At 42.5% G+C, this 14,493-nt stretch overlaps 1 protein-coding gene across 1 annotated transcript in view; it reads left to right on the forward strand.

Annotated features, from left to right (window-relative positions):
* The window catches only part of magi3a (membrane associated guanylate kinase, WW and PDZ domain containing 3a), a 70,925-nt gene that overhangs the window by 25,170 nt on the left and 31,262 nt on the right, over positions 1–14,493 (forward strand). Inside the window, exons 4-8 of the mRNA XM_037976889.1 lie at positions 1,816–2,022; positions 3,524–3,686; positions 4,406–4,485; positions 6,532–6,589; positions 10,341–10,447. Of these exons, the coding sequence (XP_037832817.1) occupies positions 1,816–2,022; positions 3,524–3,686; positions 4,406–4,485; positions 6,532–6,589; positions 10,341–10,447 (615 nt within the window). The remainder of the gene's footprint in view (positions 1–1,815; positions 2,023–3,523; positions 3,687–4,405; positions 4,486–6,531; positions 6,590–10,340; positions 10,448–14,493) is intronic.

Here is a 14,493-nt window from a genome sequence, read left to right on the forward strand (position 1 = left end):
AGTGCCTAGGAGCCAACACTAGCAGAGATGTAGTTAGAAGACCCTGAAAAGGCAAAGAGTAAACGGGACAAGAATAGTTATGTTTAGGAGACCTTTTCATGTTAGGAGTTCATAGTTTTTATGAAGGAGAAACCAGCAAGTGGAAGGATCGTATGTAGGCCTGATTAAACACGTGGAACTAAATTGCCCTTTCCTTAACCAGAATATTGTTCTAAAATCTGGAAGCAGTGACAGTAAAACCTTGACCCCAATTCTTACAACTAGCGCAGCTCTGACAGATATGATTTGTAGCTGGGAACTAGACTCCCCGCTGACATTCAGACTTCAGTGTGCCTTGAGAACAAAAAATAACATCTACTTTTCAGAACAAATGTTATTTTTTTTATCTGGTAATAATAAAGTAAGATTTAAGGTGTGCTTATGTGGCTGTGGCACACTATGAAGATTTACCATTTTTCATTATATTCATATTGATCTGGATATTTTTCATACTCACAAGCACTTTATGTTACAGACGTTTACAAATTGGTTTGTACCCTTTTGTTAAAGAAAGAAAAACTCTCAAAAGTCACTGAAATAGCTTGAAACTGACAAAAGTAATAAAAAGAAAAAAAGAAATACTAAAATGAACCAATGAAAACCAGACTTTACTTTCAATTTTAGTTAAACAGAATTATTTTTAAAAAATAAATGAATGAATTTTGTCTTGGCAAAAAGGTTGGTACCCTTAACTTAATATTTTGTACAACAATTTTGGGCGGTCACTCCAATCGAGCAACTTCTGCACCTGTCCACAGGTATTTTGGTCCACTCCTCATGAACAAACAGCTTCATCTGTCTCGAGTTTGAACAGTTTCTTCTCTAGACTGCAGGTTTTAGCTCGTTCCATAGATGTTCAACAGAATTTAGACCAGGGCTCAGAAGGCCTCTTCAGAATAGGCCAATGGATGGTAAATGAACGGTACTTACATAGCGCTTTTCCAGACAACCAGGCCATTTAAAGTGCTTTACAACACAATCTGTGCCCTTATTTACCCATCCACACACACATTCATACAGCATTCTACTAGATTTCTACAAAGCTAATGTGTACAAATCATTCCAGCGAGTCTAATCAGCGCTTTAGATCACATTCATGCATCAATGGGGCACATTGGAGACAATGAGGGGTTCAGTGTCTTGCAGAGGGACAGCTAAACATGTGGCATACTGGAATCAAACCTCTGACTCTTTTGTTGGAGGACGACTGCTCTAACCACTGATCCACAGCTGCCCAGTAGTCTGATGTTTTTTTCTTTGCCAATCTTGGGTGTCTTTAGCTATATGTAATTAGCCTGTTGGCGGACCAATGATCTGCAACTGAGACCAAGCTTTCTGACACCAGGCAGTACATTTAGCTGCAGAATGTCTTGATAGTCTTGAGATTTTATTGGAGCCTGAACAGATTCAAGACACCCTGTGTCAGATGCAGCAAAGCAGCCCCAGAATTCAACCGAGCCTCCTTCATGGTTCAGTTTAGGTACCATGTCCCTCTCGGGTAATTAGAACCTCCAATTAAAAACACAAAACAAACACGCCCAAATCATCATACCTCCGCCACTGTGCTTGATCATTGATATAAAGTGTTAGCTGTAGAATGCTGTGTTCAGTTTTCATTAAATGTGGTATTCTGGATAATAGTTAAAAAAACACTACTTTGATCTTTGCCTGCAAAGTTTAAGTAATAGTAAAAATTGTGACCAGAAATGAAAAACTGAATGAACTTTGTTTAAGAATACAGTTTGTTTATCTTCATCGCCTGTCTGTTCTTTCCAGGTAACTACTATGGGACACCGAAGCCCCCTGCGGAGCCCAGCCCCGTACAGCCGGACTTGGTGGACCAGGTTCTGTTTGATGAAGATTTCGACACTGAAGTCCAACGAAAACGCACAACCTCAGTCAGTAAGATGGACAGAACAGACAGCACAGCTCCAGAGGAGGAGGAAGAGGAAGAGAGACCTCCTATGGTCAACGGTGTGGGAGGTGAGAAACTTTACAGCCTTTATTTGATTAATGTTTTTTACTGCTTTCACACTTATTGTTGCCTTGATATATAATATATTTCCCTCCCAGCATCACTGCATTTTTATCAGAATATGAATCAGTAAAACCCTTTTGTATGAGCAATGTTAAACTCCACATAATTCTGGAGATGTTGCCTAAACCTGTCTGAGATTAATCCCTTAGTTTGAGGAATTTTCTGTGTTCTTATTTCATTCTCAAAGATATCCTGACATGGCTTTTTGTTGTTACAACTAGACGACCTTTGTTTAAAAATAGGAAAAGAAGCTCCAAGTACTGTCAGTAATTAAGTTTGTAAGGGGTTGGATTAAACATGGATTATTAGAAAAGTTTTTCTTTAAAAGGTTGTATGATGGGGCCACTAAACGGACCCAGTTGCACATTTGACTTCTTTCGAAAAGTGCTGCTCGAGCTGCAAACCAGCGGAGCAAGTCTGTCCAAACTGTTTAAGAAACAGTTCTTCTCGATTTGTGACATTGTGGAAAAGGTGCAGCCTACAGATGTAGATGAATGTCAGTCCTAACTCGGCAGATCACATTGATGCAGTTTATTCTACTTGTGTCAGCATGTGGATGGTTTGGAACTGTAAAATGGTCAACCTGTACACCAAAAGCAGCAGACATCGGTATTTTTACGCCTCAGAGGCAATTTGATAATGGCCGTTTCTTATTGTGGGGCTCCATTTTTCTTCTGCGCCCTTGTCAGTTTATGAGGCCCAGATTTTCATCAGTGCTCTTTGTGTTTGCTTGCAAGGGCTAAAATCTGCTCTAACCTGGAGCGTGTGTTTGCATTCAGTTGATTTGAGAAGAAAAAAAACGTTATTGGTGCAGAAAAAATCTCCTTGGTCCTGCCATGACAAAAAAAAAAAAAAAAAAGGCCCCGGTTTTGGCACAAACACATAATGACGTCCTCCAGTGAAACAGCTGCCACTTTCTGTCCCTGTTATTCACCTGACCCAGCTGATGCAGCTCAGTCGGAGTCCGATGGAAACCTGAGATAAGACCCCTGTGCAGGCAGCCATTCACACACATATCAAGATTAGGCAAATGCACACTCCCATGCACACACAAAGCAACAGTGTGACGCTAACAGAGCTGTGTGGTGGCGCTCCTTCCCTGCCCTTGCCTTGGAGAAAATACAATCGTTGCTGACATGCAAATCCTATGGCAAATGCGGCGCTTTCTTCCTCTTCCCGTGTGCGTCTCTCTTGCTTTCTCTCTCTCTCAACCCCTATAACTCCTGTTGATGTAACCGGCCACACAGTGTACAGGGAGAAAGCAGTTCGAGCAGCAGCAGCGGCGGCAGTGAATGGGAGAAATGCAAGGAGCCCAGAGGAGCTCTAATGGTGCCACAGTCTCACCTCCTGTCTCCTTCTCCTTCTATCATCTCCCGCACTCTTGCTCCCATCCCATTCCCATCACGCTCTCCGTGCCCATGTCCCTGTCTTCATGCCGGGCCGCAGAGCACAAGGACAAGGTGGACTGGAGGAGGACGGTGCCCAGCTACAACCAGTCGGCGGGGGCCATGGACCTGCGTGTCTGGAACACACTGGATGAAAGTCAGGAGCCTTTACCTAAAAACTGGGAGATGGCCTACACAGAAACTGGAATGGTCTATTTCATTGAGTAAGTAGCCTTTCTACTACCGCTGCCTTGTTTTGGTTTTGCCATACCCTTATTACACTTTGCTAACTCCTCTCCCCGTTCTACCGGTTTCACCTCTGTGTTATTTTTTTCTACCAGTGTTGAAAGTTCTGTCAGCTTTCAGTTCTTTGTCCAGAACATTCCTCTGCTGAAAAAGAAGGCTACCTGTGTCCTTTGCAACGGCAGCTACATTTTTCTCAATTGAATACCCCCCGCTCTTTTTTTGTTTTCCCCTGTGTTTGATGTGGGGCTTGTTGGCTGGCACTAAAAGCAGCAGGCCGGCACTGTTTACCAGGCCCGTTAGTGTTGCGAGCAGTCAGTGCTGAGCTGCTGAGAGAGCCAGGTGCTCCTGTTTGCTGCTAAATCAATAGCTCATTCTGCCAGGCGGAGAAACAACGGGCTAAATGGAGCTCACCACCCTTGACCTGCTCTCTCAGCTCTGCTCTTTATGATCTCTGTAACTGCCCAGTCCTTCCTTTTAGCACTCTCCTCTCTCATACTCCCTTTTTCTTTTCCTTTTCCCAAGCATTGTTAGCGTTTCACACGTTTTGCAGAGCGTCAGTAATGATCCATTTGACTGCAAAAGATGAAACGGTGGCCGCATTTCTGCTGTTAGCCCCAGTGAGCTGACTGCACAGCTGTCGGGCCTAAATGTTTGTGTCTGCCGCATCTAAATCGCAGTCTCTGTTTTGTATTTATAGCCACAACACCAAGACCACCACCTGGCTGGACCCCCGTCTCGCCAAGAAAGCCAAGCCGCCCGAGAAGTGCGACGAAGGAGGTGAGACAGCATCCGCGCACACGGGTCCTCTCTCGTCCCTGCTCACACTTTCCCCAACTTCCTGCCGCACAAAAGCAATTGCTTTGTGAATCCCGCCTCTCTGAAGGGGGCGCCGGCTGACAGACGGCGACTAAACAGCCGAGCAGTCCTGGCTGGTGACACAGCGCGAGCCTCCGGTCCCCAGTCTGCACCGCCTCCCGCTGCCGGCTCCACGAGCACACGCAGGGAGCTCATCAGTGCTGCATCTCTCAAAAGGCAATTTTCTCTGGCCCTCTCTTGCGTAAAGAATCTCCTCAGCGCCGCATGTGTCGTGTCACACGGCAGCAGAAAGTCAAGATGTTGCAGACATACAGAACACACTGCTGGATACACACACACACACACACACACACACACACACACACACACACACACACACATATACAGAAGCTGGTGTTCTCTGGGGGGCTGTTTACAGCAGCACTAGAAAAACATTGGTGATTCTGTTTTATTTTAATGACATTCCGATTTTTTTATTGTGCATATTCCCAAAATATATGTGAAATAAATTTTCATCCATGTGCACACTTGCCAAAAAGGAAAAACAAACAAAAACAAAAATCTCCTCTTGAAAGGCCCAATGACGCTGGTTTCAAATTTCAATTCAGGGTTTATTATATTAGGATTTCAACCTTGAGCTTCAAAATATTCACATCTAAAATCAGTGTCATGAGCACAAGACGTATTTGACAGTAATTCTAAACAGGGTGACCTTCAACACATTCACTTGGTCTTTTGTTCACTTTTAAAAAAAAAGTCAATAAATAAATATTATTTTGTTATGTCTGTAAACACTAGTTATTATAACAATATGTTATTTATAAGCGGCAGTATTACGAGTTGCAGCTGTGCTTTTAAGTAGAAGCAATTAGATTATAAAATAATTTTTTATTGTCGCCCTTCACCAAAACGCAAAGGCAGGGGATGATGTTTTTGCCTGTTCGTTTGACTGTCTGTTAGCAAAATATCTCATGAACAACTAGACCCATTTTAATGCAACTTTTTGGAAATAACCACTGGCTGCATCTCTATAACTGATTAATGTCTGGAGCCAGCCCAGCTCAACATCGCTGCCACATCCAGCTTACCTTTAAAAATACAAAATATGCTGAAACTCAATCAATTTTACATATGTTGCGCTAAAATCTGTCGTCGTTTGCTGAGAGTTATTCACAGCACATACTCTGAGCGTGACATCTAGTGATACTGCATGGGATTGGGCATATTGTTGTTTTCAAAACAACTACAACTCAATCATTTCTCAACTCAAAATGATCTCAGTCTAAAACTCTGGCATGAAAGCTGGCAGGCGATTTACATTTCTTCACAGAATGTTAGGCCTTTATTAAGTTTTAATTTAATCTGCTTTAATACCCTGATACTGTGAAACTGTGGTAATTCAGCTCAAGGTTTTCATACCATCAGAGTGTAATATCAGCCCGTGTTACTGCTGGCATCTCTGCCTGCATAACTCAAAAAGTCTCAGTTTGTCACCTCAGTCCTGTTTCAGACAGGAATTCGGATGAATTGTGTAAAAAAAAATGTTTTTTTCTGTATTTGCAAATCTCACAATGCAGTTGTCCATGTGCTGTTTCACACATACTATATTTACAAGGACCAACATTGTCAAAATATCAATTATATTACAGAAAAAGTAAAAAAAATTCTCGTTTATTTATTTTTTGTGTGTGTTTTTCATGTAACACTAACCTGCCTTGTCACTGACTTTCTGGTAACGTCCTTGCTGGCCTCGTCAGCATGAATACAAAGTAATGTTTGACTGTCTGCGTGCTCTCAGACAGAGATTTGGTTTAATATAGCATCTCGCAGCATCAGGTTTTAAACACATAAATCCAAATGGAAAAGGGGCGTCCTGCTCTGTGGCTGGAGCGGAACATGCTGTGAAGCCTCCAGTTAAAGCACGGCACCTCATTGCATGCGTCCAATTGTCCGTGTAGAGCCTCAGCAGTATCACAAGTGATGTGTGTCTGTTCTGCCCCCCCCCAGAGCTGCCCTACGGCTGGGAGAAGATTGAGGACCCTCAGTTTGGCACCTACTATGTTGAGTGAGTAAACTCCTTCCTGTTCCTGGGGATACCCAGAGGGCTGCAGCTGTGAATCAGGGTTGATGTAGATGAAATGGCCCTCGGCATGCTCTCATTCAGTCCTTTTTATAAAAAGCTACACCTGTGCGGATCCTCTGCAGCTGTTCCTGCATGATGTCTAATTTCACCAAAACTGACTGAGTTCCTTTCCAGTATCTGTGGCTTAAAGTCGTATCACTGAAAAGGTATCAAACTGGTAAATGAGATGTTCTGGCCCACATGATAATGTTCTGTCCTGCTGTTGTCCAAACAGTAGCTTCCCACCGGCCTGCAGAGAGCAATTATGCGCTCAACTATTGGGTTAGAGTTTTGTTTGTATGTGAAAGAAAGGATAGAGTGAAGGCAGCAGACAATGGAGGTGTGGGGATCCCAGCGAGGGGAACAAAAGCGAGATCTCATTCTGATCGACAGAGTAAACAAGTGGACAATGTTTCATTTTAGTCCCATTTCTGCGGACAGAGAGGGAGAGACGTGCAGGCAGGGGGAGAAATCATCTCTGATTTATGCAGGAGGGTCATTTAGAGGCCTTTTCCCTTCTGAGTCGGTCTTTTTTAGTCTGGCTATTTATTTATTTATTTATTTATCTGGTCGCAAATGCACAACAAGATGCCACAACGTGACACAAAGTCCAATTATTTCCACAAAACACAAGGTGTGGCAATCAGGGAGTGAGACGGTGAGAGTGAGCGAGAGGGGAAATGGATGAATGAAAGTGGGGGAATGTTTATCTCCTCAGACTTAATGGGGTGGGCATCTCTGTGCATGAGTCATACGCAGCAAGAGTGCTTTGTGTTGAATGCACACACACAGTGTGTACCATCAGCGTCTCAGCATGGGGCTGATTCACTGTTGCAACGTTGGTGCGTTTTATCTTGCCGAGGTGCTGTCATGACTGGGATTTACGCCTGTTAAAACTCATTATGCAGATGAGCACCCCACCCCCCCTTTTTTTTATTTCCCTACCATGACGGGACATTTCTCTGAGTAACAAGAAACGTGTCACCAATTGTAGGTATAACAGGGAACTATTAATGGTTTTAGATTGGCTTTGAGGTTAACTTGCCAAGGTGTAGCGACTGATTTGTGGTTGGAATGCTTGAAACGTCAGCCATCTTTGGGCATAAGAAACAAGATATTGTTCTTGCTGTCACTGAATCTTTTGATTTTGGGATTATGACGTTTTGTCTGGAAGCACCAAATCAAATTCAGTTTTCAATGAAGTTTCTTCCTATAGTGCCACAGAGTTGCATAAGGTAGTATCTCACTCAATTTTCACAAAGGCAGTCCTGATGCTTAAGTTTTGAACATGTTCAAAAACAATTTATGCTACACATTTTCTCTCAAAATAGTCATGGAGTTGTCTCGGGCATCTTGGACCCATCTCAAACCTGTCTCAGTTTAGTTTCTGTAAACCCTAGAGTGCTAAAGCTGTATTTTGACACTCTCCTATGATAAAATGGATCCAAAGCTACAGTCCTAAAAAAACAAGTAATTATAAGAAATTTAGTCCAAATCTGCTTATCTGCGATTCTAAAGGGTACTTTAGCAGATTAAATCATAAACGTGGGGGCGGTTGCCAAGGTGGGTTCAAAGCAGGTCGAGGTGAGGGTGATGGAGTTTGACAGTAAACTAATGTGCGTGGCCTAGAAGACAGTTTGTGATTTTCAAAAACGGGCCGCTTGGTTGCAAACACTTAGAAATCAGCAAGACTGCAATAAAAAAAATTTCCCCTTGATCTCTCAATTTTCTTGAAACTTTGAGTGACCAAATAATCTCCCAACAGCTACAGCTCAGTTAGATACAAGCCTTGGTGTAGCATGAGATTGTGCAACATTTTGGCTGGGTCACTGTTGTGTAACCTTTGTTATCACAGCGTATATGTGTTGCTACAATCATGCCACAGAAGTTTTGCACATGATCAGTAAATCCATGTCAATCCAGCATTGAGATCATGCTGTGGATAGGCGCTCAGCGGAGCAACTGGAGCAGCTGCTTCCCCATTTGTTGCCATGAGGATGCAAACTTATGTTTTTGCTTCCTCATTTTTTGACTTAAAAACATGTCATCACTCCCAGCAGCAAGACAGATGCATGTATTGTTTTTTTTTTAATCTAATTATACTTTTTAGTTACAAACTAACTAAAATTTATTATTGAAAAGGATCGCTAGATTCTGCTACACCCTCTTCCCTCAATTTTGAGCTGATTTAGTGCAACTCATCTCAACACCACTAGCAGCTGCCTCATATGCTGTGGATATGAGAAAACAAATTAGGCTTTTTTTTTAAGTTTTAAAACTGTGCTGTCTTTTTCTGCCTATGTATCAGACAGAACAGGGTAAGAACAAAGGGATCACGCTATTTAAGAGTGCAAGATGACCAAAGTTTAAAAAATAATATTAGTCCCTTTATGCTGATGTTATTGACATTGACCCTAAGCTCAGTCATTCTAGAAGATTATTTTGGGATTTTATTAAATATGGTCGGAAAAAGGTTTCATGAAATGTCTTTATTTGGTTCGATATTGAAATAAATCATGACATTTTGCCACAGTTTCTAAACAAACAAAGAAACAAACAATCCTTTGCAGGATTTATAACACTAGTCTCCCACATTTGAGCGCATTGCATTAACCACCTTTGATACTATGTGTGCTAAAGAATCAAATACATAAAGACGCTGTTATTTTTATACCGCCATGTAACGCCATATGCCACTGAAACCCAAGACAGAAACACAAACGTGACATGGTGGTGTTATGGCAGCAGCCCACATCTGTACATGTTGTTCACCATTTCTGATGCCTGATATGACATGGTGTCCTGTGTCCACTTGGGATCCAGCAGAGGTCCATGCACCTGCCCCAACAAGAGTCTAATCTCAGATCTCATCTGTGAAAAACCTGTCCTCAGGCATGAGCTGACTCCATCTTGACACCTGACACTGACATGTTTCAACTTTCTTTATCTCACTCATGTCTTTGAACATTTGTACCTTGAGATTTTGTCAGTTAAGCTGAAGATTAGCTGCCTCACATTTGATTTTGCTCAGATCATTTTGTGTTTTTGACACCTTTTTCCTCTCTTTGTAATCCTTTAGACTGTTTGCCCTCAAAAAATTACTTGTCCACTAGTCATGTGTGCTACTAGTTCAAGTGAAATCTTGTTTGTATAATAAATTTTGGCTCCTTTAACATGAATTAATAAAGTCACAGAATTATTATAAAGTTGTTATATTATATAGTGTTCAGGTTACTTTTTTGGAGCCTGAAACTTTGCGTATACATAAATGATGAGGAGGTCAAAATATTTACCTGTTTAATATTTATGCCTGCAGCACAAGTGAAAGACTTTTGGCACAGATGCATTTAGGTTTGCATTTGCATACAGTTCATGTTCTCAGATGGGCTGCCTACCCATTATAGAGTACACAATCTTTGTAGTCAAATCACAGCTTTCCATGACAAGGAGCAGCAACAACAGTGTTGAACTGCTCTATGCAGTGAGGCCACTTGGTAAACCCACAGATTAAAGTAGACTTGAAGCTCAGTGTAAGTGTAATAAACTAACTTAGCAAGCCTAATGAATAAAATAAAGTGTGAAAGCTGTTTTTTTTAATCCCCCCCCTTAAAAAAATGCAAAGAGGGAAAAAACATTCAGCTTTTGTTTTCTGATTATTTTTCTGTCCCCTAATGATGTTGTCTTCCTTGTGCAGCCACATCAACCAGAAGACCCAGTTTGAGAATCCAGTAATGGAAGCTAAGAAAAAGTTGAGTGTGGACACACCCAGTGCAGTACAGCCACCAGCAGCTGTACCCACAGGTAAGAGCACACCTGGACAAACTGCAAACATGTTATCCATGCTGTTTCTCAACTGAAGAAGCATCTGCAGAGGAGGCATCATAATACTAAAAAAGTACTACATATATATATATATATCCATATATGTGTGTGTGTGTGTGGGGGGGGAACACCTTAAAGGTAGTGGAGAATGACCGAACTAAGATCCTGTGGGACTTCCAGATCCAGACAGACAAAATGGTAATGGCGAACCAACCGGACATTGTGGTGGTGGATAAACAACAGAGGAAAGCAGTTGTGGTGGATGTAGCAATACCGAGTGATTGCAACATCAGGAAAAAGGAGCACGAGAAACTGGAGAAATACCAGGGCCTCAGAGAGGAACTGGAAAAGGCCTGGAAGGTAAAGACCACAGTGGTGCCTGTGGTCATTGGGGCCCTCGGGGCAGTCACCCCCAAACTGGAGCAGTGGCTACAACAGATCCCAGGAACAACATCAGACATCTCAGTCCAGAAATGTGCAGTTCTGGGCACAGCCAAGATACTGCGCAGAACCCTCAAGCTCCCAGGCCTCTGGTAGAGGACCCGAGCTCAGAGGATGAGACCACCCACGAAGGATGAGTTAATAAATTATATATGTGTATGTATATATATATATATATATATATATATATATATATATTATAAATGTGTGTGTGTTGTAGCCCAGGGAGGTGCAGAGCAGGATGTGCTCCCTACATATCAATACAACACCATAATTATTGCAGTTTAAGCTTCTTAAATGATGTAAAATGTTTAATGTTTTGAGCATCATGCACATATTTTATTGCTAAGACTTAAATTTCACACTAAGATTTACAGTTTACTTCTGATCCTAATGTCAGTGTCTCAGCCAACCGTGCCTCTGATTCGCTCTTTGGGTCTAACTTTTAACAAGTTGTCATTACTAGGGTCGCAAAATTCCAGAACTTTTCAAAGTTGGAAACTATCCGCGGGACTTAGCAAGAACTTACGAGAATTAACAGGAAGTTATGGGAATAAACCAGGTGTTGCCCCTTTACAGGGGTTTAAAATAGTTTGGTGCAGTATATTTAAGCATTATCTTGACTAAAACAACCAGATTTCATTGCTGTCTCATTCAGTGAGAGGTACAACAGGATAACAAGATGAACTATGTCACCTGAACATGTAAATAGTAACTTGTGACAAAAAAAACTTTGGGTTGGAAATAGTTTGTTGTGAAATGCAATTTACTGAAATTTATTTTGTTTTAATGTAGATGAAATAACGAAAAGCCAAAAAAGTGATTGTGATAGTGAGAGTTTTCAATTTGGAATATTTCCAAAATTCCCCAGCTTATCTTCCCATTGGAAAGTTTCTGGAAGGTTTCCAAAAAATTTACTGGAAATTTTCCACCCCATTACAACTAATTTCCTCCTGAGTCATGCATCACCTGATCTCCTAAATCCAAACCAGTCAGAAGCAGTGCAGAGTGGGTCATGATTTCCTGTTTTCAGCGCACGGTGATGATCATGATCGGCTTTAGATATTTTTTGTACCAATGTCCTGCACATAAAGTAGTTTATATAAATCGGCCACATCTCACAGTTTGTGACACTGGCGCTGCGTAGAGGCAGGTTTATAAGAAGTGGCGTTAGGCTAAAAAAAGTGACAGTATCCTAAGAACAAAAATTTGGAAGTGCCGAAACTGTATGCTACCCTCTTCAAGCACTGATTATACCACAGGAGCTGCAGTCCTATAACCCAACTGTCCATCCGTCATAGTTTAGCCTTCGCAAAGTAGTTTAAATCTTTACAGGTTTCATTTTTTTTCTTTCACCCAACAGTAATGATAATCAGTGTTTTTCACTTCACCTGTCAGTGTTCAGAATGTCCCTGCTGATTGGTGTAGTGATTAAGATTAGTGTCAACGGCATGACTGGTTTTGCTTTAAGCCTGTAATTCCAAGCCTGTGCTCCCTAATAAACTGCAGCATTATAAAGATGGATGTTCCAGCCGAATAGTTCCAGCTTTCTGTTCAGCGAAGAAAATGGAAAAAAGAGAGCGAAAAGCTTTAACAACGCATTATATCTGTTATCTAAACACTGGGAGCTCTTTCATCATGTGCTTCGTGCTAAAATGTCCTGTCTGGAAGATGTTCTAACAGTTGACAGGCTGCTGATAAACTGCTTATAGCCTCCGAAGCTATGATATTCAATTTGAATAATGAAACAGAGCTTCGCTGGGCGGCGGAATTCATTTTGACAAGTAGATATGAAAAGAGGAAAGGCTCTGAGGTCTCTTTGAAAAACGTTTTTTGCCCCCGTCGTTCACAGCAGCCAAAAAGATCTCGTTAGAAGAGAGGACGGGTGCGAAAGAGGAGAAGTGGAAGGACAGAGGGGTAAATGCAGTCAAACGTGATTTATGATCACAAATTGCCTTTCCGCTGGGTCATCTGCTCATCATTTACCACGTGTGGCGATCGCAGCTGATATAGTCACCTTCCGCTCGCAAGGGCCTGATAAGTGGAAGCCCCGCGTCGTAAAAAGCAGTCAAAATTATTAGCGTCCTCGAAGTGTGCACACACAAACCGTCGGCACATTAGTATTCAAACTAGCCTCTGTATTTCAGACACCCCTTAGACAGATCTGTCTGCCTCAGTCTGTTGCACCTCCCAGAGCTCAGCCTCTCTGCATTCTGCGGTTGATATTGCCGCTGCGTACCACCGCCTCCAGCTCCCACTGCCTCCCCCTACGCCCGCCCAGCACCTTCCCACCCTCGTTAATGAGAATTAATGACTGGTGGTCTCATGCGAGCGCGCAGCCGTGCGCGAGGTGGCTCCCATGCGTCCTTTCTGACAAGCCTGACCTACGAGACGATGGAGCAAAGCGCACCACTGTGCCCGGCCATAATTACAGCGCTGACTATCCTGTCAGACGGTTCACATAATCACTCCCTCCACCCCCACCCCTTCTGAGAAGACACTGTCCCTTTGTGAGCCTCCGGTTTAATCAGGAGCATGTAAATATGGCTTTGGTGTGTGGCCTCCCACCTGTCCCACCCTCCGCTCTCTGTCTGCTTTTCTGTCAGCGAGGTCGTTAAAGGGGTAGTCTGGCCACATTCGAAGCATTGTTCTGCCAAATAGTTACCAATAGTTAGCACCTTATCAGCCGTGACAGCAGTCATAGAGCATGGAGTATGGAGAAAAGGGCAGAAGCCTTCATCTAGGCTAGGGTAATGGCTAGCTACAAGAGAACCCGTTATTTATTGTTTTCAGACTTTTAAAACAACTCTTCCCAAATATAACTAAGCACTGGGTGTGAAAGAACGCCCCATCAGTCAGTATTAAGCTTTGACACCTTTGCGTGACATCATTTGTTTACTTCGTTGCTGTCTCTCAGTCGAGCAGCGTCCTTGTTACTACACCAACGTATGTGTGCAGAGCATCGACCGTTCATGCCGATGGTGCCGAGGGGCTGCCGAATGCGTCAGTCCGCCGGGAGTTGAGTAAACTCTTGGATTGACTGGATGTGCTGATCAGGCAGACTGATACATTCAGCAGCCTCAGCACCATCTGCATTTACACGGTCCATGCTCAGCACACATACATTCATGTGGTAACATGGACCTTGTTCAGTCGAGGAAACGGCAACAAACCAAAGAAGCGTAGCAGTTTAATATTACTGAATGTGGTGGTCTTAAACAATAAACAATGAGTCCTCGTTTGGCTGCCTGTTAGTCTAGCCTGGATGAAGCCTTTTGCCTCTTTCTCCACACGATGTGCTCTATGACTGATGTTACGGCTGATGATATTTATTTAACAGGACATCACTTCATAAATGACTAGTCTATCCCTTTAATTATGCAATTATGCAAAAAAAAAAATCCCTGACGTTTTTTTTTTTTTCTGACTTTGTGTGAACATGACCGAGCAGTGTGAAGGCACTCAGTCATACCTGAAGCAGCAGGCAGTTTTTAACATTTATCACAGTAACTCGTGCATTTGTGAAGCCCAGAAGCAGTAATGTCATGGTAATCATACTTGAGCTTGCTCTTTTTTTTTTTTTT

This window comes from Kryptolebias marmoratus, linkage group LG8, assembly GCF_001649575.2.
Source record: "Kryptolebias marmoratus isolate JLee-2015 linkage group LG8, ASM164957v2, whole genome shotgun sequence".
Classification (NCBI taxonomy): Eukaryota; Metazoa; Chordata; class Actinopteri; order Cyprinodontiformes; family Rivulidae; genus Kryptolebias; species Kryptolebias marmoratus.